Consider the following 25103-nt stretch of genomic DNA (forward strand, 5'->3'; position numbering starts at 1 on the left):
TATTCTATGATCTTGTGCACAAAAATCTAAACCTGAAATGAGGCAGAGCAGTGCAACAGCTCAGCATTCCTGTGGGTATGGATGCACCATCAACATCATGTGCACATAATCCAACCACCTACCCTTTTTCATTCCGAGAGTGCCTGTTTCCTCACACAGTTATTACTCCCACATGAGTTTGTCCTTCCTCTTCCAGCTTCAATCATAATGTTAGCTGATTTCTGGACAGACTAAAAACAACAGCTGCTTCCCTCTGGGCATTAAATACCATTTAGTATGTTTTTTTCCCTTTAGGAAAAAACTAAATCTAATAGTGGTAAAAATAACCCAAAACAGTCAGACTTTTATAGGAGTGAAATGGAAATCTTTACTGCTCTTAAAGGCTTCTAACACACAGCACATTCTTGCACATAGGAAACTTTCTTTGGTCGGGAAATTCTGAATGAATGTATCAGTTTAATTACACTGAAAATAGAAGTTGCAGTTCCCAACTCACTCTTGGATTAATGTAGTAGCAGTTGGGTCCTTTTTGTTATTTAATGCTTTACAATTTGTTCAGATGTAGCGTAATCCTTACCACTTTGACACAGAGTGTTTGCAGTAATAGTGTAAAACCACCTTGTCCATAGCAGCACCCTAGAAGAAACCAAACCCTCCTGCTTGCCCTGATAAGGGGAGAAGTTTTTATTTCAGAGGTCCTGTCTTTGCTTCTCACCATGCAGCTCTAGTTTAATTGACAATAAATTAAACTAATTTTCCTGACTTCAATCTGTTTCACTTAGTAGTTGTTAAGCCACGTCCTCATCTTTATCTCAACTCACAAACTTTTTCTTCCTACTTCTCCACCCTATTCCTTTGAGTAAGCTGCTGGATTGTCAGCTGAGGTTGACTCACCACACTGTGCTAGGCACAATCACTCAAATTTTTGCAATGAGAAATTTTCTTCACTATTCTGAAATCAAATCTTAGGCTTCAGCATCAAATTTCCTTCACTGTTTTCTTCACTAATACCAAAAGGATCTACAGTTCTTGTTAGAGACTCTAACTCTGAAAATAATATATTACAAAAACACATGCAGTCATACAGCACTTTTTTTCCCAAGAAAATAAACTTCTTTTTTTTTTTTTTTTTTTTTAGCTAGCAAAATATACACTTTGAAAATTCTTAATGTTGGACTAGAAAGGCAAAAATGTACTTTGTGTCAGTGCTGGCCCACTTTCCACTTCTCCTACGCTGGTTACAGAGTTCTCATTGTTTCCTGACCTCTCAGTTATTTTTTTCCAGTTTCACTCATGTTGGTTTTTTGTATTTGTCTTTTAAAGCCCAGTCATTGGGTACATTCTCCAGCCATATGTAAACAATTCTGAATAGTTCACTCAAACAAATCCAGGCATGTCTACATGTTCAAAATCTGTACAATTTCTCTGCTTTTTTATGGTGTATTTATGCAATAACTTGCAAAAAGAATTGCCTCTCAATGCTTGCACTAAAGCCCTTGGCTCCTTTATTTGTGCCTATACAGAGTTTAGTGTCACAATGCAGCAAATAGTGCCACTAAAATTACCCTGACTTAGAAATACTTCCCTCTTCTTCTTTTTTTTCCCCCCAAGTATCAGAAAAAGACGATTTTCATCCTCAATAAAAGTCATCCTCGCATTCTAGGAAGTCATTGTGAAAAGTAAGCACAATGATAAATCTAAGATGTATTATTTTTCATTAAAAAAAAATAAATCCTGGTACTGCTATTCAACATAAAAGGAGACATAATCCAGGACTAAGTGATATACTAGCAAAGAGGCATGCTGGTCACAATGTCTCATTTCTGATATTATAGTTATTCCACACTTGAAATCCATCTTACATCTAGACATGGCTTTCCTTAATCTTTTTGTGCAAGCAGTACATCTACAAAAGCCTACCAAGAAAATCCTACCACAAGTTTCTTTTTACAGCCCTAATTTCCTGATGTTTTTGAAATGCTAGTGTAATTGAGAAGGGGTTGGAGTGTTGTGTGTGCTTTTCACTGCAAAATACTAATATTTCCAAAGTCAGAATGAAAGAGTATTTATGACATAAAAGTTACAGCCAGATGCTGCTGTCACTATCTCAAAATATAATCGGACTACATGAAATGGATTATTATGGCCTCTGTGGTTTTTAGCTTTATACTATTAAGAGTAACTTAGAAATAATGGAAACTGATATTGATGGGATCTGTTCTTGATTGTACACAACGAGGCAGTCAGGAATGCTTAAGGAAACCAAAACAACAATAAAAGTAAATGAAAGATCTAGTTGCAGGCTGCAGATGACTCTTATTTCTCATACCACATTTTAAGTAAAAATTTGGAAGTTTAGGAAACTTACTTAGCATCTTTAATGATCCTTTGAGTATGACTTCAATGATGAAACAGACTTAATTGAAAAAAAATGTTTTAGGCTGTTAAACTGTATAAGGTAGTGTAATTGAATTGACTAAGCTGAACTGGATACAAAATTTGAATACTTCTTAGGAGGTACTTACAGGCAGATACATTAACAAATATGTTCTAAACAAAGCTGGACAGGATGAAAGGACAGATGAATAAAATCTAATATTTATATTAGCCAGAGTGCTAATTTTCACATGTTGCAGAGTATTACACAGAAAGAATTGAAGAAAGGAATTTACAGTATGATCACTTTTAAGCCTCAGACATCAGTGCATAAAAACCATCCACAAAGTAGTTACATCTGCATAATCTGCATCAATCAGAATATAGATAGCAATAAATGGATACAACATAGAAATAATTTCTTCCTTATACAATAGAACTAGAGTAAAAACTGAATGAAAATACATTTTTCCCATTTTGCTACCAAAATAAAAAGAGAGTAAGGAAATTAATTTTCAAGTTGAAAACGCTTCTCTTGTAGCTACACTTATCTACCAAAACAAGACAAAATGTGCTTTGTGCAATTTTTTTTTAGAACTTTGGAGACATTCTAGCTTGATTCTTAAGGGACATTTTCAGCATTCATGTGGTCTACAACCTATTACAATTTCCTACAGGAGGCATGTAAGCATTGTCAAGCTCATGCAGCACTACTGATTTGTTACATGGCTGCTTGCTTTGTTCAAGGCATCTGCTTGGTTTTTTAGTTTGCATATACTGTTGTTGTATCACTCATGTTTCCCAGATATACTTCACTGTTTCAATGTTAACACTGAAGAATTTAACCAAAAGCAAGTTTAAACAGATGTTTTAAATTGCAGCTGAATCCATACTCTACTGCACTACAGTATCCGAAGTTTTGCCTCATTGAGGAAAAACACACAGCAATTCAGTCCAAACCAAGGGTTTCTTCTAGATTTTGCAGCAATCCATGGAAACAGAGTCTTGAGAGATGATGTCTACATTGCATTGTTACCTTATTTCTGAGAGATTCAAATCTCAAGGGACTTAGAGATCACACAAACCTTGTCCTAGCATGATGTTGCAAGTGGTACCTTCAGAACTGGCCTGTGTCCCACTGCATCTTTTAATGTCTACCACACCCTCCAAACATTTGTTCTCCCTCAGGAAAAATGCCTTTAGGGTGTCTGCTAGGCTCCTCTCTTCAAGCAGCACAGTTGCAATCCCAGATACTGAGAAAGATGTGCTTGTATGTAGCTGCTTATGGCTGTATTCACTGTTCCTGCTCTAAAATGAATTTCAACTTCCATAAGAGAAAGAAGCTTGGCAGTCAGGGCTGACTTTTGGCTACACCTTATTTAGGCTAAGGAATTTTTTGGGTGTAATATAGATGAGCAAATCTAAGGGACAGAAGGAATGCAGGACAATGTGGACTTCAAGATGGTAGCAGAGGGAAAAGAGTCCTCCATGGTATGTTTAACTTGCTTTTCCAAGTTTGCCACAGTAAAATGCCTACTTGGCAGGAGTTGAGTTTATATGGACACTGCAGAAACCCATAGTTGTGAGGTAGATACGGAAATTCTTCTTGCATGGGTCAATCTATGAATATCTATGCACGGGTTCTGTACTGACATTTATGTTTTGGCCAGCCTGACAGAGGGAAATTAACCTACTGAAAGAAGACAGGTGAATTCTAGTGTCATGTCTTACAGAAATAACCAAGGGTTCAGAAAACTCCTGTAGGAAGGCTCAGCACCTGATGTGTCTGCTTCTGGATCTATTCCAAACATCAGTTGTGCTGTGGTTTAAAAACACTTTGCCAACATGGCTGAGGCTTTCTGCATACCTGACATAATATAAATATACTGCATAATATCTCTGAGGGATTTGTGGTGAACCCAAAGGTGACTGGGAGTGGAATCTGGCAATAATTATCATTCATGACCACAGAGAATATAATCATGGCTATGGTGCAAGTACAAAGCACTTGGCAGCTGTGTTGTGAGATATTTGTCCTTTCCCAGAAGTCAACTGCTATTCTAAGACATGAAGTGATGATAATGACTTCAATGCCCATGTCTATTTTGGTGCCACCCAAAGAAGGAGGAGATAGAAAATGAGAGCAAGATCTACACCACTTGCCCTGGATGCCAGATTACCTTTCAATCTGGTCCCTCACATTCTGCATCTGAAAGGTTGAAGAGACATGGCTCACCTGAATGTGCAAATGTGCAAAATGGAGGACATGGACCTGATCTCCAAGAACTTTAGGGACAGAACAAAACTGTTTAACATCTGACAAATCCTGGACAGCCTCCAGGATTGGAGTCAATTGGAGTGATTTGGAATCGACAGAACTCCAAAATTATCTAGGAACATATCAAAGGGTGCTAAGAGGGTCAAATAAGACCTGCCTTGGGGTTGACTGTATCTATGGGTGGTTTTTGACATTGAACAATCTGAAATTGGATACCAATCATATACTGTTGGGGTCTTAGAAGAAAAAAAGATGAAACTCCCCACCAAACTGAGGTACTCCTCAAAATTTCACTAATTAATCTGTACAAAGTGTAGAGTGCTAATCCTTAATACAATCCTTAATCCATAGATATGAATTTTTCAAATTATGGTTTTGGATCCTTTTATTCCAAAATAAAATTTAAAATTCCATGCTTAATACCTTACCTTCTCTTTTTTGATAAATTTCAAACTAGCAAATAAAGAAGGGAACTGGTTTTTACATTGCAGTATTTGAAATAATCAAACTTGTACATAAAATTATTACTGCTATCATTGGCTTACAGTTTACCTTATTGGAAGTCTTAGCAATGCATTGACTTTTTTCTTTTAGAAACTAGAATCTCCTCCCATATATTTGAATTCTATGATTTCATCAGCTAAAGGGAAAATGAAGTTAAAATGTACTCACTTATTTTATTTCTCACTTCATTTAATTTCTCTCCAAGGCATTTAGCTTCATCAAACCTGTCAATGCAAACATAATGATACAGAACTATTCTAAAGAACAAATAGTTCCAGAAGCTTATCACAATAAAATACAGAATTACTCAGTACTAGTTTTTCATTTGTAAGTAGAATTAACTGGAAACAATTTTCCGTTAGGACAGATTGTCTGGTCTAAGAGAAACTATCTAGAAGAGTCTTGGTCTAGACAAAGAAACTGAAGAAATCCACAAATTGTACTTCTGTCCAACTCAAAAAATATCAAAACAGAGTAAACAAATATGGCTTCTCCCTACAAAGGTGGGATGTGAAAAAGTTTCCCCTTCTCAATTAGTCCATTTCTTCATAAGACTGGAACAAGTTAGAATTTCAAGTTCCTACTTGGGTATCTGCTCACAAACATATGCTTTCAAGGCTGAATTCCACAAGGCTAAATGGCTGAAGCTGGAGGGTTTCTGGACACTTACTCTTTCTTACACAAAAAAGGTGGAAGCCATTGAAGCTTCTGTTAGATATTAGAAAAGCTTTTTCTACTGGGGTTAACTTAGAGCCCCAAGCAGGCATTAAGGATTGCATAAATATCAAAGGAAAGAAACCCTGAAGTACCTCTCCCCTTCTTTCTCTCAGGTTCCATAATAATTTCATCCATTATTTATTACTTATTAATTCCTGAGACAAATCTCATGTTGGCTGTTGACTCTGATTCTTGTTCACAGAGAGATGTATCTGGAAAAGTTGAAGCCAGATATTTATCCAGCCTTTATTCAGAGGTTACTACCAATAATTGAAAGGGTTGCACATCTGTTGTTCAAACACTATAGTTTATAAACCAGCACAATAACATAAACTGAAATTTGGCATGAATTTATGATATTTCATCAGATTCCATCTGTGACTATGAATCCTTGTCAAACAAAATAAGTCAGGTAAATACACAAGACTTGACTCTAATATTGAATGGGACAAAGCTATTTTCAATACTTTAATAAAAAAAAGGGTGACATTATCTAGCATTAAGGTGATATGCATAGGGATGACTGAACAATTATATTCTTAGCTGAAAAAACTTCATGTATATCTTACATGGAAACCACTCAACAGAAAAGGCTGAAATTGCCAAATCATGGTTTCTATTGCCTACAAGATAAATACTCCACAATGAAACCCCAGAGCGAATTTAGCCACTAATTTTAGTGGAAAAAGCATTTTTGGCAAAGATTTCACTCTTTGAATGCAAGTGCCAGTAATTAAAATATAAACATCTTGGAAAACAAATCTCTAACTCATCATGTAAGCTAAGACAAACTCAGAGGCTGTCTAATGAAAGAGACATTCAGTGAATTAAATGAGTATTCACTTGTTTTTAATTATTAGAAATTACAACAACAAGTGACCCAAGTGAAACTCATCCTTTCCATGAAACTTGCCCATAGGTACTGAAAAAACAAGTTAACTGTTAGCCAGCTAAAAACCAGAAAGCTAGGAACAAAGAAAATGGGATAAAAACAATAGAGAACAACAAAAAGCAAAGTAGATTTACATCTCATCTATAAGCTCAGTAGAATTTTACTACTGGAAATATTGTCTAAGATGGGATTTAGAGGCTTTATGCAGTATGCATGACATTGGAGTGGCACAACTGGAAAGATTTCTTGGTAGAATATTTCACCAGAAAATGGGGTGCATTTTTCTCCTCTTCAGAGAAACAATCCTAAGAGAACATGATTGCATTAAGAAATAGGATATTATTAACTTCTCTGGAAGTCAGGTATAGAAAGTTCAAATTGCAGAAATCTGATTCTGTCCAGGTATCAACACAGGGTAGTTTCTTTTAAGCAAGGAAGCAGTTATTAATGCATGGAAGAAAAATGAAAAAGAATGGCTGTAAAGCTGTAGAAGATCACATTTTCTAGCTTACAAAGGCACTTCCCGTAGGCAACTTGAATTGAAGGCAAATTGACTCAATTTTGTTTCACTTGAATTATCTTTCACTATATCAGTTTTCCCACTTTTTAAATTCAGAGACATTACTGAGTTACAGTATAAGCTACTGCACCTGTGAAGAGCTCTGAAGTAGTAGGTGAAAAGGTTTCTTCAAAAACAAATTTTTTCTTATATATATATATACATATTTAACAAAACAAATGCTTTTCAGTATTTAATTAGTTGACTGTGTTTGATCATTTTTACACCAGTAGTTACAGAAAAAATACACCTATATTTTTATAGGTATGGCTATGCATAGTCACATCTCTATGAATAATTTCACAGCCCAGGCAACAGTTGTGACCTTCACAGTGAAGCTTTCAAGGCTCACTGACAGTTCACCATTCAATTACTATAAGAATGATATAATGCACACTTGATGTCTTACTGAGATGAGCCAGGGGCTCCTGAGGCAGTAGGAGCCAACAGGGGAACACCAAGGAAATACTTCAAAGGAATTAAGTTGTGTTCTAAGAAGATGGAGTGGCCAACAGCTAAGGTGCCTTTCTACCAATGCATGCTGCATGGACAACAGACAGAAGAAGCTGGAAGTCACCAGACTGGTAGAAAGCTGGGACCCAGTTGCCTTTACTGAAACTTGGTAGGGCAAATCCCATAACTTGAGTGTGCCTACCAGTGGGTACAGATTGTCTGAAGGGACAAGTAAGGAGAAAGGGTGCTCTCTAAACCAAGAGGCAGACTGAGTGTGAAGAGCTGTCTCTGAACAATAGTTATCTGAGCAGGCTGATAGCTGATGGTAGGAATCAGAGACTGAGGCAACAAAGGGAACTGAGTGGTTGGCGTCTACTACAGGATGCCTGATCAAGGGGAGCCTATTTATGAGGCCTTCATGCTTCAGCTGATGGAGGCATTGTGCTTACTGGCGTTTCCCCCCTGGAAGACTTCAAAAAAGTCAGCATTTGCTGAAAAAGTAGCATGGCAAGCAGTAGGCAATCAAAGAGACTCCTGGACTGCATGGAGGATAACATCTTAAGCAAGGGAATAGACAGCCTTACCAGAGGGACGTGATACTGGGCCTGTTGGTCAACAAAGTAATGAGCTAATTGGAGACATCAAGATTGGAGGCAGCCTGAGCTGCTGTGGTCATGCATTGGTGGAGTTCTCAGTCCAGAGGGATATGGGTCAGGGGAAGAGAAAAGTTATCTTCCAGCTCTTCAGGGAGTTAGTCAATAAGATCCCCTGGAAAACTGCCTTCAGGGAAAAAGGCATAGAACAAAGCTAGTAGGTCTTTTAAAATGTTTTCCATGAAGTGCAAAAACTCAAAACCCCCAGGAGCAAGAAATCAAGCAAGGAAGGCAAGAGACCAGCATGACTGAGTTGAGATCTGCAAATCAATCTAAAGTAAAGCAAGCAGGAAATGCACAGGCAGTAGAAGCACAGGATAACCTAGGAAGAGTATAGTGATGCTGCCTGTGTAGGGATTGGGCCAGAATGGTTTGGGAATGGCATTTTCTGATTTAGGAGTCCCACTAAATAAAACACACTTCCACTTGATCCCTGTCCAATTGGAAGCAGGAAAGGCAAAGGTTATCATTTGAGATAAGAACAATTTACTGGAAACAGCAATGAAATAAGAAAATTATTAATAATAGCAACAATATTCATAACAAAAGTGTGCAAAAGAGAAAGTTTGGAGCTTGATCCAACCACAGCCATGCCATCCAAAGTGCTCCCTTCAATTGGGACCTGTGTTACCCCACCACTCTGTCTGCCACACTTCCCCCATGGGAAAAGGAATGCTCTTTTCTGAAATGAAAGAGGGTTAGAGTTAGGTTATCCTCTTCTTCTGCCCCTGGCCATGACATAGCATGGTACTGAATAACAATAGGGTCTTGGTTACACCCACATGGCTCCAGGCCTTGCCCCTCATGGCTACAACAAAAAATTAACCCTGTCCTTAGCCAAAACGAGTTACACTCTCATCACCTGAGCTAGGACCAAAGCCCCTATGCAGTGAGTGAGCCAACAAATGAACTGCTTAACTCCCTGCACTTACTACACACAGTTAGACAACATTTCCTTACTGGCTAAACCCTGATTTTCCCATAGCAGAGACTCAGATGTCTGGGTCCTTAAAATAATTTAATTATGATGCAACAGCAGGATAACAGCTTAAGCTGGTGCCTCTGAGGAGGGACCCTGAACAAAGAAAACCCTGGATTTTTTTACCCACAGTCTAAAAGCATGAAAGTCTCTGCCCTTCATCCTGAAGCAAGGGCTACTACTGTGTCTCTAAGTGTCTGTCCACCTGGCTGGAACCACCAGGTCCCTGTGTCCTTTGTTATGCAAAGGGTCAGCGCTAGTTCAAGGCCTCTTGCCTAGGGCTCCTGCCAACCAGAGCTCAAAGTGCAGCTGCACACCAAGCTACCAGCACTCAATGTATGCAACACCACTGTGTCCAGTTCTGGAGCACAGGAAAGACATAGACCTGCAGTGGGACCTTGAAGTGGGTCCAGAGCAGGGCCCCAAAAATCATTAGAGGGCTGGAACACCTCTCTTAGGAAGACAGACTGAGAGAGCTGGAGTTGTTCAGCCTGGAGAAGAGAAGGCTCCAGGATGACCATACTACAGCATTTCAATATTTAAAGGGAGATTATAAGAAAGATGAGGACAAATGTTTTAGCAGGGGCTGTTGTGATAGGACAAGGTGTAGTGCTTTAGGCTAGATTTACACTGGGTCTAAGAGAGAAATCTTTTACAATGAGAGAGCTAAAACACTGGAACAGATTGTCCAGAGAAGTGGTGGATGCCCCATCCCTGGAAACATTCAAAGTCAATCTTGACTTTGTTCTGAGCAACCTGATCTAGTTGAATATATCCCTGCTTATTGCAGCAGGATTTGACTAGATGACTGTTAAAGATTCCTTCCAACTCAGCCTATTCTTTGACTCTATGATAATTAGCAAACCAAGAGAATCTACCCGAAATGCCCAAAGGAAAAAAATAAGATGGCTAAAAATAAGTAATTTGTGAACCAAACACTGTTTGTGGTATGACAGAAGTGGTTATGCAACTATAAACAAAATTATTAACAAGAGAAGCCTACATATAAAGGGAAGCTATGGTAACCTTTAAACATGTGGTGTCCACACTCTTCCTGTGCAATTTGAACACTGGCTGGGTAACAGAGCTTTTGTGTAACTAGTAGTTGAGAGGCTGCATTCCAAATTACAGACTGGATTTCATACAAATCCATTCTAATGAACTCGGTAAACTTGGAGCTGAGCATCTTTGCTAAAAATGACTGCAAATGGCAGGGGAAACTGCCTGTTTCAAAGTATCAAAATTCACATTAGCACTGATTTCAGCAATCAGCTGATGCCTATTAGAGAGGGGTTACACAAGGCATCAGTATGAATTTTTGTCCTTTAAAGAAAGCAAATCTGTCATAGAACTTAGTAGATTCCGCTCATCTCTATTATATATTCTGAAACCAGAAGGAAATACTGGTTTGCTTCATAGTAATAACATACAGAAAAATATGGAAGAATTGTTATTGACTAGAGGAAGGGCAGAGCATGGCTCAGAACCATATTATTCTCATGGTCATGCTGTAACTATTAAGTGTTCTATTGAATAGCAACACCAGAAATGACTGCAGTGTAATCTTTTATGCAGTGATAAGGCAGTGCTGTGGCATGATCTGATAAATTGATCAGAAGAAAGGCATTGCTAGATATCCAGTTTACATGGATAAATACTTACATACATCTAATATCTTAGCAATTTGCTTTCCTGTGGCTGAGGTATAGATCCAGATAAAAAGTTAATCAGTTCAGAAAAGTGATAAATAGCAGGAACTTGAGTAAGTCACAAAGATGTGGAGATCATTTCAATATTACTGAAATAAATGAGTATAAGACTTGGTGTGCCTGAAAAAAAACCAATTTCTATTTCCATGCCTGTGAAGTAGAAAATTGTGTTAAAGAAAACAGAAGAAAGCAGAAGAAACCTGGAGAAGGAGAAAACCTCAGAACAAAAAAACTCCACAAAAACCAAACCAAATGACAATATCCTACAATCAAACAAACACTTCCCTGAACCAAATAGAAGAAAACAAGCAAAATAGCCTCAAGCAACTCTTAGGGGAAACATGTAAGTTACAAACACAGATTGAGAGATTCGCTTTTGCATCTGCAATCTCAAAGCCATGCATTTCTTTTGCAGTACTAGGAGGGTTAACACTTGAAAAGCTGACAGTGAAGCAGTACTGTTATCCAACCAACATAGACAAGTGTTGGTGGTTTAATTTGTGAGGTTTAAAATCTGTATGAAAACCCATGTTTTCAATGTTTTGCCATTATCACTATTTTCACCAGACATATTAAGTGTTTTGCCAACATTAAAAACAAATGTGGAGGACAAAAGTATTATTTCTGTTTGTGAATGCAAAACTGGAAGAAAGAAGCTAAGATCACTTGGCAAACAGGTTAGGGACATCAGACATGCAATGTTAAGCATCTCCTAGTTTACTATCCAATTCAGTGCTGAAGTCAGTAAAGCATTTTTGACAATGGAAATTGGAGTAATTGATTCAGTCCCATGGATTTTACTTCCCCTAGATAATTCTTGATCATGAATGTCATTGCCACGTTGCTTCAACATGGTTGTGAAGATGAATAAAACCAGCAGGAATATGCACTAAGATTCCTAATGCTATTTTCATTTCTATCCAGACTTCTATCACCACTCAGTGCCTTCTGAATATGAAATGTCTTAAGTAAGAAAAGGTGAAGGGCCTGTAACAAGTCCTCAGCAGAAACCTGGGATGTCTAGTGTAAAATTATATGTTCCTGCTCAGACTGCTAATGAACCCTCAGATGTCTTCCCCCAGCTGTATTTTCCTATGACACCCACCTCTGCTTCAGAAGCTGTTTGTTGTCCTCAATGGTTATACTGTCAGCATGGTCCTGCTTGAAAATTTCAAAAGCTTCCTGACATCCAAGTGACATCTTTCCTCCTGGGCCAAGGTAAAAAAAAAAAGAGAACTTCTTCAGAGTCATCAAAAGATAGAGATTATGCACTTATTTAAATCCTTTTTTAGATAAACCCAGCAAGTTAGGCCAGGGGTCTTAAAGCAAAGAGAAGACTAAGTTTGATTTTCCACTGATTGGAAAGCATTTTTGACAAAAGATTTCTATTATCTGAAAAATTGTATTTCACATCACTTCTCTAAAGTCTCAATGCTTGAGGTATATCATTCCTCAAGATAATTTTAAATGTTCATAAGTAAAATTGAACTTCAAAAATTTAAAATATGTGAAATATTCTTAAGTGCGTGCCAGAGGTATTTTCACAACAGCACAATGCAGTTTGTTTCTGTATTTCTTCCATCTGTTTCATATTGGGCCCTAAGTATACCTTGAATATTTTCAATATTCTTGGAAGAAAAAAATCAGGCTTCTTTAATAATGCATTAGCAAATACTTTTCCATACCCTTTTAGGTAAAGCAAGAATTCTACATACACAAATGGCTGGTGCCTTTTTACATCTGCAACATGGTGCTTGTTTCCTTTTGTGCACAACAGTGTCAAGACTTATTTGGCATTCAAATCTTTTAAAATCATTAGAGAAAAATATTACAGTCTGTATTATTTTCAGTTCTTACTGCTGGATGATCTATATATCCAAGTAAGATACATTATATCTGCATTATTATTAACAAAAACATTCAAAGGCTTAAGGAGAATGAGAGCTTATGCCAGCATCTGTGTTAATCACCAGTACGTATATGTCAATAAACTAGCAAGAAGAAAGGATGAGACTTGCACTTAAATAAACTATGGGAATGAAGACAGTTCAGGAACAGAAAGGAAGAGGACTCTAACGCAAACTTTGTGAAGAATGCAAGATAGCTCCACCTTTAATTCAACCTCCAGGTTGCAACTTAAACCTCCAAAATTATATTCCTTAAATTGGAATTTGATTCTCTTTTGATTTTCCCCGAGTCTTTCTTTTGTCCTACCCAGAAGTGTGCCTTCCTCCCTCACAGCTATCCGAGACCCCCAAATCCATTTTGAACAAGAGCTGTAAAACTCCCTAGGATTTCTGCTGTGCAAGAGTTTTCTCTATGTTTAATGCCAATAGACCAGCATTATCAGTAACATATGTGCATATGCCAGTTCTTCTCCAGGCTACCTGCTTTGTAATTTTGGTGTAAGGTTTTTCTCCTTCTCCAGGTTTCTGCAGTTTCTTCTGCTTTCTTTAACACATTTTTCTTATTTCATGGACATGAAATACCTTGTTTTTGGGGTCAGCATCACCAAGTCCTATACTCATTTACATCAGTGAAGCTGAGGCAAGAAATAAGCAAAACATGCCTAAACAGGCTGGGATGTGCAATACTGGCGTGTTACCCCTTACTGATCCATAAGCTGCATTTTAAAGTAATTCCAAATATATTCTGGTGCACCTCATCATAGTATATCAGGATAAGTTCCCACTGACTGCAGCAAGATTTCTGTGATATAAGATACTTTTTATACAGAAGGCTGGTAGCAAAAACTAGGACTCAGGGATCAGTAAAAGTGTAAAAAGATTTCTTTAAAATACAGAGAAAATTTTACCCTTTTCTGTCAAGAGAATCAGGCCATCTGTTACTAATTCAAAAATTTTGAGTTGAAAATAGAACCACCGGGAATGTCTGAATGGCAAAGCCTGCAGAAATGCTCCACCCTTTCTGTATATGAAAATCAAGGAAAGATAGAGTACACTATTTACTGCTGTGTGATCCAAAAGAGCAAGAGAATTCATGAAAATATTTTTTTTCTGAGGTGATGACCTGAGAGTGTAATGTTCATGTTTCATGCTTGCCTTGTAGAAAAACAGGCAGCTTTGTGAGCAGAATTTTATAGTACATTCATCCCATCTCTAGCACTAATTTTAACATGCAGCCTGAATTGACCCCCTAGAATTGCTTTTGTTGCAGAAAAAGCTTGTACTAAGTGCAGAAAGCCTGGAAAAAAATCATGATCAAGCCTAAGATAAACAATGACATGCCCTTACTCATACATAACACTGCAATGTAAAGTATTTAACTCTTCTGGCCATGTGCTGCCTTTGACAGTATAAATAAAAACAGTAAAGTAAGTTTGGAAAACAAAACTATTACAGTGATTATTGCTACTGCCTGGCAGAAATGCATCAACCAAAATTAAAGGTAACCTGATAATAATTTTCCAGCACTAGCTTGAAAAGGCATCAGATTTGTACAGCCAAACAAAGCACACAAAAATAGATCCCCAGAACACTTTGGAAGGGGAAATTTTCTGGTTTACACTGTTCATTTTAAGAAAATACAGAAACATATGAAGTAGTAAACAAACCCATTCTGGAAATAGTATAAATGGAATGAAACTTAGGACTATTGAAATTGTATTTCAGTATAATATGAGCATACATCAGTTACAGAAAAATGTTGCAGCCTATGGGTAATGGCAGTGACATTTATGGAGAAAATAAGGGAAGACAATTATATTAATAACAGTAAAAAAACTACAAGAGACATTGAAAGCTTGATGGAGTAGTTGTGTTTTCATTCTGCTCAGTAGTGAAGCTTATTTCTTTTCCATGGTTGATGTGGTATCTTCAATCATGATGTTTACATTTCCTTAAATAATCTGTAATTTCATAAAATAGGCTCACCTTCTTTCAAATGATCTCCAAGTGCCATGGTATATTAACATTATTTGGCATCCTGTTTTTCCTGAGCTTAATTCTAACAAATAAGCTCTATGTTATTTTAAACAAGGTGTTATTGGATTTGTTCTTCTCTAGCTTTGAAATTGAAATCTATCTACAACAATGCCTATATTATATAAACAAAAACAGAATTAAGAGAATAAACCAATGATAAGGACAAAGTTTTAGCAGGATGGTGGAATAGTTCAGCTAAAACTTCTAGAGAAAACAATTTATTTCACTCAAAGAGCCAAAAAAATCCTCCTCTCCTTAATTACCATGGCACAATGTTACAAAGTAAATATTTGAAAATTCTTATCTAAGGAAGAACTATCATATCATGCAGGATGAGAACCAGGAAACACATGTCATCAAGTCATTACAATGAGACCTGGAATAGTCATTACCATAAAAATAATTCACATAATTGGAAAAAGCATAAAATTTTCTTTCAATCGCATTCATGAAACCCCAGTTGACAGAATTGCATAAAAAAATGATAAGAGATAAAGTTTGTATCAACCTAATTTTAATGATACCTTTCCTGTTAGATTGTGTAACTTGGCTTGAATACTAAAACACAAATATGCTCAACTCACACAATGAAAAATTTGCAGCAAACCCATCATCATTTATAGCAAATTCACATAGCTGCAATTTTTGGTAAAATTCAGGTTCAATCCACATCATGAATTTGTGTGTTTAGGAATGTTGTCATTGAAGGTCTGATTTCAGTCTGTTCTCTGACCCAGTGAGCTCTCTCAACTTTCATATTAAGCAAAAAAATGTGGTTCAATAAGCTCCTCTGTTGAAATGTGCAAATTACATCTGTCCCACTGAATTTGCCTAAGTCAGCAGGGTGGCAGTGATGTCTCCCAAGCTCTGAACTAGAACAAGATCTGACATGACCAAGAAATAGAAAGGTTCCTGTGGTATTGATAATGGGCTAAACTCTCAAAACCAGTAATTATTCAAAATACAGTTAGCAAAAACATAATGAGGCTTTTGAATGCTGTTGATTGCTTTTTAAGGTGAGAAAAGACAAAAGGGATTCAAGGACTCAGTTGTATGTCTATAGGAGGTAGAAGCCTGCATATCAGTCAAGACCCTGGCAGACATTGTGCATGCTATTCTATCACTAACTAATTTAGAGATTTTAAGCATTTGTTCTGTGCTGTTTCATACAACATGCTATTTACAGCCATCCTAAACACCAAATGTTAATTTTAAAGAAATTTTAATTTTAAAGGAATATGTAGGGTAGGTGTGTGGTGCCCTGTTGTGGCGCTGGGTCTTCAACTGCCAACAAAGAAATTATTTGGATTAATGCTATTTTTAAATTAAATAGTATGAACTGGAATTATTCAAGGACTAGACTGAGTAGGTAGGAGCATGCAAGGGGATAAACATAGGCCTTATTTTGTTTTTAAAAGTGATCAAACAGTTTTCTATTTACATGACCATACTGATTTTTAAATGCATCTAACACCAACAGATCCTAGTGCAGCATGTATTAGTGATCAAAATTTATAAATATCAGATATTTTTAAAGTACTTATTTTAGTGGGTTTTTCTTTTTTTTTCTTCCCATACAAATTTCAAGACTGCTCAATCTGGAAAAGGCATTTCCAGTCTTGAGTCTGGCCACCTTCTGTTTTTTGGTTTGTTGTAAAAGGGTTATTCCTCAGAGCGAGATGATGTTCATAAAGTTTAATGCATGAAACCTACAGGAAAAATTTACATTGCTCTTCAGTTAGGTCTGGGAAACTCTGTCAAACAATAGCATAAAATTGACATCATCTCTGTCTGAAAGCAGAACCACAGTGTCTCCTCACAATACCACCCTGTAACCAGATTTTGGTCCTGGTATGAAGGCTCTGAGGAGGTTTCAGCAACCCTCATGCCAGAGGCTGCTGGTTTAACCCACAAAAAAATTGGAAACAACTCTCCAGAAGAGAAGTATTAAGATTGCAAGTTGATCTGTTCTGAGGGAGGAACATTAAGACTGTTGACAAAAGCAAACTCTTGGGAATAACTGTTCAGACAATGTATTCTGATGAGAAACGCATCTGTCCACATATCTGCCCATGTATCTGTTTTGCAGAAACTTCATTTTCAGAGTAAAAGACTTTCTCATTCTATTTTCTATCCATTGTTACTAAGTGGTCTGTTAGTCAAGAGTTATCAACCCTTCCACTGAAATCAATAGAAGCAAAGAGTCCTCTTGGCTCAAGGAAAAGTCTCATTCAAGTGAGGGTAGTCTGAAGAATTTCAGGATACCAACTAGCATGAATTGTGAGTCTTCATGCTTACGAGGACTGTCAGCCTGTTTGGGCTACTATGTATTTCCACATATTATCAAATAGGAACAAAGGAACTGCAAAAACTTTCAAAGGAAACTAAAGACAAATGATTTGGTAAATCTTTGCTATAGAACTAAGGTATTAGAGGTAATGTAAGCACAATTCATTACATCTTTACCAGGATCCATCAAGATGTCATAGCCATCTGTTCAGAATGGAAAAAGATGTAACCGAGCTTGCAACATTGAGTCAATAAAGAATAAATACTTATAAATAGGCAAGCAGATGGCAAAAGGATATACAACAAATACTTCCCCACTATGCTGAGCATTTAGCAATGCTCAGCTAAATTTCTCATGAAAAACGTGTGTATTACATATAGCTATCTTCACTAAACTACAATTCAAAAATGAGAAAGACATAAAACAAGGTTGCTCACAGAACTCCTGCAGTGTTAATTTTTCTGGGGAAGTTAAAAGCTTTGAAGGAAAACCAAAATATTCAGATGCAACGAACTAAATAAAAGTAAAACGAGCATAAATTAATTTCTCTGGCTCTGGAGTTTCTTTGTTTATTTAGAGGGGAGGAAGAGGGCAAAATGAACAATTTGTTGAAACCCTGAAAATTATGAACAGCAAAGAACAATCTTGCATAGAAGCATGAAGGACACAAATCAAGGAAAAACACTATTTCTAATGCAATTAATATAACTAAGAATGGGATTACTTTAAGATTATTGAAATAAAACAGAAAAACCCTAGATATTTCATATAGTGTCAACTCCATAAAAGTCAATTTTTATAAAGTTCAACTGAAATGCTTCCAAAGAATGCAGCAACTAACTAATTACAAGAATCACATAAGGAGTAGATTACTACATTAATTAATATTCTTCTGCAGGAGTAGTAAGGAAAATATTGAACTGTATTTCAAAACCCAGGGTTAAATGAAGTATAACCTTAATTTTAAAGAAGATGAAATTGACTATTTTAAGATTGTCTAAGACCATAGAACAACAACAAAACTTTAAATGGGACATGATAGCTGAATTTAATCACGTTGAATGTCTTCAGTTTCATTATTTTAAGAAATCTCAAGTGGCAGTGCAGGTATGTTTTTAACTCCTCTACTTTTGCAACAAAAGCCACCTGACCTTTAATGTCTAATGAAAGAAACGTGGTTTACTGAAATGTGGTGAATCTGGTTGAATATCAGGTTGATCTTAGAGCTATATCTATGTGTAAAGATTGAAACTATTGAAATATTGCTCCCTCATTTTCCTCTTCTGGAAAATTAGTATACCAGTTTGCCTCCCTGTCAAATGTTGCAAAGCACAATTTTAGAGAGAATTGCAGGATAAAAGGAAACTGTTAATAGCAACTAAATATGGTAATGACTTGTACCTGATAGAGCATATATTTTCCTAGATGTCAGACTCAGGATCATTTTGGTCTGATTATGTTTTTTGTTTCTTACGGATTTCTCAGATATAATTTGTTATATTTCTCAGATATAATTTTTAGTACCATTTCTCTGATTACATGGCATGGAATCAAGATGGTCTAGAATATCTGTACTAGAACTGATGATTTGCAGCATGTCTACTTTTCTGTTGCCTAGTTATGTTAGTATATTCTCTTTAAAAAGCCAGTGGGCGCCAGTGTTATCAATGCCAAAGTTGGAGCATAGAAACGAGAAAGCAGTTTAAGGCTATTTGGCAGAAACAAAATGTTTACATATTTCAGCAGTGGGGAATAAATTAGTAGTGTTCTGACACAAATATTATTGGAGAAATATTTTGCATTTCATGTATGACACCCTACTTCAAAAGAAAAAAAATCATCTTCTTTTGCAATAGTTTACTTCTTTAAAGCTGCCTGTGAGATCATATTTGATTGTATAATACACACACACATTGAAAGTCCTTAATTAGTAGGTACAAAGGGAAAGCATGAAATGAAGCATGGTAGGCTTGGCAGAATCTCAGTGGGTGGATACGAAGGAAAATATGAAGTCAAACCCACAAGAACTTTAGGAGACCCACCCAATGGTGCTACCACTTCTAAATAAATAAGATTCATTTCTGCATACGACAGACTCACACATTTCAGGTAACTTCTCATAAAACAGGATATATATGTCATACTGCATTGTGGCGTTTACATCAAACACCAGATACTACAAAGAAACTGCATTTCCCTTGTTTTTAGGAACCTAAATCTCTTCCCTTCAATTGTTGATGCAGTTGTAAAAATTTTACTAAATACAAGAAAGGGCCTATATTTATGCACTTGTGTCAACTCAAATTAGATTTGATTTAAAATCAAATTTAGACCACTGAACTTAAGAAGAGGATTTCAAATAAGATTGAGTAATAGCAAATTAAATCAGTTTTTACATGCTTCATGTACTTGACATGCTGTAGCAGCAATATTTGCCACTTCTGTTTTAGACCCGAAAAAGGGCTTCTAGGCTCAGAAACTTCTCTGCTTTTTTCAACCAAACCAACATATTTACAAAAAAATAGAATAGTCTCAACATTTTCTCAATTTAGGTGTTTTATGCTGTTTTGAGTGATAGACATGTTATGTATATTCTCCTTTTCAATATATCTTTCTCAATTTTAGAAGAATTACTCTGAGCTGTGGATAAGAATATTTTAAGAGCTCTACCAAATGACAACCTACATCAGTGGAGTCATGACAGCTTGGATCAAATGCAAGTGAAGTTTTTTTGTTAGGGACATCTGTAGACAACTGCATGTATTTTTGGTGTCTGGAGCATAACTTCTACCACCAGGCTTGCCAGTAACACCATAAACCACAAAAGAGGCATATTTCATTTTCAGAACACTTTAGGAGAGGGAAAAGAACTTGTTATAAACATCAATCTGGTTTTTGAAACTTACTGTACTTTTAATTTCATATTACATTTTAGCTTTTTCTTTATTAAGATACTGAGGTTTTCTGAAGTAGAAGCTTCTATATACTACATCTTAGGTAGAAAAGAAAAACATCCTTTGTAGTGGGTACCATCTTGGGGCTATCTTTTTCTTTTACTATTTCATGCTATAAACTACAGGAATGCAGGGGCAACTTCATGAGAAATTATTTTTTTTCCTCTCCCATCAGAAACACCAGCACTGAATGGGATATGCTGAGGTAGAGAGCTCAGAGAAGAAACCATGAGATAAACTTCCTGGTAAGATTTTTATTTTTGCCAGGAAGCAATCTAAATTAACTAATTTTAAAATTTACTATCAGTTTATATTCAAGATGAACACAGATTTATTACTTCCATCACTTAGATCTTTTGGAAGCTGAACATCAGCCAATAAGAAATGAATAAAATTGATCTGTAAAACAAAAGAAATTTGAATATTGCCCTCTCGAAGCTTTATTGGGGTTAATCTCTGAGAATGAGCACAGAAGCCATGTACCAATGTCCAGACTTGAAAAAACAATAGCATGACAATAGAAAATTAGGCATGTTATACCTCAGAAGTGACCACAATAAATTTCAAGCACTCACCTACTGAAAAAGCATTTTATCCCTCTTTGAGGGAATCATGTAACTGCTACATTAATGCATATTAACTGTACTTTAAATATACACACAAAATAGAGCCTTCAGTAGTTTCAACTAATCTCACAACTGAGGTCTTCTAGGCATATGACAAGCTCCAGAAGTCCAGCAGAGTTAAAATGGGAGTCCTGTGCCCATAAATCAGCAGACATTTAGAGAACAATTGTGTAACTTGCATGTTCCTAAACACCTAACCTGACAAAAGGTGTTGAATTTGCTTTGGAATTAAGGATGTTGTGCCTCTTGTGTTACACAAAGAGTGCATTTTAGTAACACAAAGTAAAGATTAGTGAATGTAGCAAGAGAGCAGTTATTTCCAGTTCAGCCACATTCATCTATTCAATTTTTTCATCTATAGTGGTTTTGAAAGAGCAGACAAAGCAGAAAAGGAGGAGATAGCAATGGGGCTTGAAAAATCCAACTGGCTAATTTTTCTCCTGAACTTTCACTTCTGCTTTCCAAATTTTATCATACTGTTTTTTACAAAACTCTCAGCTATCTTTAGGTAAAATTTCTAATTATTTTAGACTTTCCTCAGCTGTTTTTACGGCTTTTAAGAACTCTTTTGACTGCATTTCATTTTGGATGGGGAAAAAAAAAATCTATCTTGAAGGATTGAATTGTAAAGGAAATATTAAATCTTTGTAGACTGTAGAGAAAAAAAAACTATTCTGAAGGCCATGTACATTCTTTTTTAAAATCAGTTTTGCAAATCCCATGAAGTAAGTGTACTTGCTGTCTAAATTAGTGATAACACAGTCTAGAAGGCTGAGCAGGTTTAAGTAAAGCTGTAATTTGCATTTTTAATAAAACATTTTGAGCAGAGGCATCCATCAAAACAATTTATTAAAACTGCAAATTAGAGCTATATTTCAGTTAGCTTTACTAAAATCCTACTACTCACTAAAAATGAGATAAAGTAAAACAAATAGCTCAGAGTTTAAATCAATTTTTTTCTGATAATTATGACAAATAGCATGCACATCATATTTTTATGAACAAAATTATGCAACACATCAGTAGTATTCCCTTTCAATATTCTAAGAATAAAACCTTCAGATTCCATGAGCAGGAATAAAAATATTAACTTGAACATTCTTAATATATAATACTAAATTTACTGAAGTTCACATGGGTTTGAGTTATAGTCATTAGTGGTCATTTGCAAAAAGAGAAATCCCGCCTCTATGCAAGTATTGGTGAATTAATCAAAATGGAAAAGCAGTAGCTGTCCTTGTTACAAAAATATATATGAACAGCTGATCAAATTTTTTGGATATCAAATTACATCTATAGCAATACATTTTGAAATGAAACTGAAAACTGTTAAAAGGAAGGTTCAATTTCCATCCCTAATACATTCATTCTGTAGAGAAAAGTAAAAGAATGAGGTATCTTCCCTTTGTTTTTATCAAAAATATTTTGTCTGCCAAGACTGAAACCATTGGCTGTTTCCAGTGCCACTGGATATTCATGTTGATTTTATGTGAGCTGTACAGTAAGTATGTAGAATCACAGAATCAACTAGGTTGGAAAAGAGATCACCTTTGAGATCAGCAAGTCCAATCTGTGACCTAGCATTACCTTATCACCTTATATGTACTGATGTTATGCTGTTTAACTGTTCCTTTCTTGTACTGGGCTACACAAAGTGCAATATGTAAAGAAATATTTAAAGACAACAAGGAGAGTTTCTATACATATACAGGTGACAAAAGAAGGCCAGGGAAAACGTGGGTCCCCTGCAGAATGAGGTGGGGGACCTAGTAACTAAGGACATGGAAAAGGCAGGGCTTCTGAATGCCTTCTTCACTTTAGTCATTACTATCACCACCAGCCTTCTGTTACCCAGGTCCCAGAGACCAGTGGAAAACTCTGTATGAAGGCAGAGACAAACTCCATTCAAATGTTTCTTTTGTTATTCTTCTAATACAGCCCAAGCTTAAGACATTCTAAGATAAATCTATGATTTTCTTCACTTAGTAGCTTACAGATGACTTTGAAAAGTTTCATTTAAATAAAAATGCATTCACACTCTACTAATATATCAACCATTGCGGAGAAAAATTCATGTATACTGAACAGAAACACTGCTTTTATCAACAAACATATAACTGACAAACTCAGCTGGACAGTTAGGCCCTTGTGAGGTGACCCTTTTTTCTGGTTATAAATCAATAAGTCATTAATTATTGCAACTGAATATCTGCTTTCATGCTTCTAAGTTCCTAATGTGACAACAGAGCTCCTATCCTCTGATTGCATCCACTGGCATCCCTCTTCAGTTACTTTAGGTATGACAGTACTTCTGCTCTGGCAATTTCACCAGAAAGGACGTTAAAAATGGTCATTATAAAACCACAGAGCAACTGCAGAAGGTTAAGTATGTGGATGTATTTTTCCTTAGAGGGGATATATACTTAAGTGAATACTCAAAATGTGTAACTTGCTATTTGAGTGCAGTTCTAAAGAAACACCACCTAAGGACACATTTGAGTGAAGGAAGATGGAAGGAAGTTGGCCAAAGTGTTATCAGGGTCAGTGAAAGTTGGTATTGCACTACCCAATCCTATGTATCAGCTAAAAGCCTCTAAAACCTTGCATGTGGTAAATCTGGGACTTCTCACGTATGACAAAATGATAAAAGCAATAACCTCACTTTTTATATCAAGACTAAAATTAGTAAGTGGTAATAAGTGTCTTTAGTTTAGATGGCTTGAAGGAATAAAAAAACGATTGAGAAATTTCATTAATACTACAGAAATATTTCTGGAATTCAAGCAAATATCCCTGTTTATTCCTCTTGGCACAGGCACTCCTCATAGAAGACTGAGAAACATTTGAAAAACACAACCCATAGGATTCTAATAACCCATCTGACCTAGGAGCAATGCTTAAAATGTCTATATTTTAAATTGAAAGTTTAATTAAAATCAGGAACATTAAATTCTCCATCTAGTACTATCATTATCACCTGAAATACAATCCTTAACGTCCACCGTTATTGTCAAAATAGCCATTCAAATATATAAATATCCCTAGGTTTTGAATTAATAAGACTGAATGTGAGAGTTCCCCACTGCCAGTTCTGCAATCTTCAAATGGCTAAAAAAGGATTATTCTTTACTACATCGTATGTCTAGCCCTATGCAGCCAGATCTCAAAGCCTCTTCCTGTCAATCCAGGGCTTCACCTGGACCTTTTTCTCTTTGCACATTTATCTTTGGAGCATGGTACATGCACTCTAGGGTGATGAATGAAGAACACCTTTTATGTCTAACCACAGTACTGTTCCCAGAACCAAGAAGTAATACAAAAGGAAAATGGAGGAAGAACATATTCATTAAAAATGAGTTCTCCCCCGACAGTCTCAGGCTTGCTACAGTAAGGGAGATCACGCTGGCCATGTACGATATTTATGCTATTGCTGCTGTAAAAAGTTGGAGTCAGATTTTTTTTTTGTTAAATATATCTTAATACATTTTAATAAAGAACTATTACTTTATGAAAAGAAACTTCTGTTTTGAACTTAAAGTCATAAAACTATGAGCGCTGTAAAATTACTGGACAATTAATTCCTACTCTCGCATACTTTCAAGGTAAAATCCCACCATATTGGGTCACTGAAGGGATTAAGATAGCTTCATCAAGGGCAGGTCTGCTGCAGAGAATGAATTTATATCATAACAAAGGGAGAATGAATAACCAGAGATAGCTAATACCTCAAAATTGCCACTAAGTTAACCAAAAGATCTGTGCTATTCATGTTATTTTTTGTCTTCAGAGTAAACATCAGAAATAACTGGGTCAGGGTTTACAAATATAGTTTTGAAGCAGAAGTGCACATATTAACTCCAAATTCAATCCCTGAAACCTCATCATGCTAAAGTAAATTCAAATTTTGGATGAAGCTTCCATCTTAAATTGTCCCTAAAGGCAGGAACTGCCTTTTCCCTGTAGTTGTGGGTTAGTGTGGCCTATCCCATTAAAATAAGTCCTGCTCCCATAACAACAAATAACCACATTCACCAAAATAATAATTCCTTGTCTCTATGTACAGCAACCATTCCCCATGATATAAAAGTCAGATGTGATACTGGAGTGTGGTAAAATAAACCTACAATTTTGCAACATTTACTTGCTTATAATAATTCACAAAATATTTG

The 25103-nt window shown here is 36.2% G+C and overlaps 1 protein-coding gene across 7 annotated transcripts in view; it reads right to left on the reverse strand.

The window, feature by feature from the left end:
• KIF6 (kinesin family member 6) overlaps positions 1-25103 on the reverse strand; it is a 159846-nt gene that overhangs the window by 52616 nt on the left and 82127 nt on the right. For all 7 annotated transcript variants that reach the window (XR_013181445.1, XM_077175810.1, XM_077175809.1 and 4 more), the window contains 2 exons: positions 12226-12328; positions 5327-5382 (listed from right to left, as the gene is read on the reverse strand). Coding sequence is in view for 6 of the 7 variants with exons in the window: in XM_077175810.1 (XP_077031925.1) it covers positions 5327-5382; positions 12226-12328 (159 nt within the window). In the remaining variant the exon portion in view is untranslated. The remainder of the gene's footprint in view (positions 1-5326; positions 5383-12225; positions 12329-25103) is intronic.

The sequence above is a fragment of the Agelaius phoeniceus genome, chromosome 3, assembly GCF_051311805.1.
Source record: "Agelaius phoeniceus isolate bAgePho1 chromosome 3, bAgePho1.hap1, whole genome shotgun sequence".
Taxonomy (NCBI): Eukaryota; Metazoa; Chordata; class Aves; order Passeriformes; family Icteridae; genus Agelaius; species Agelaius phoeniceus.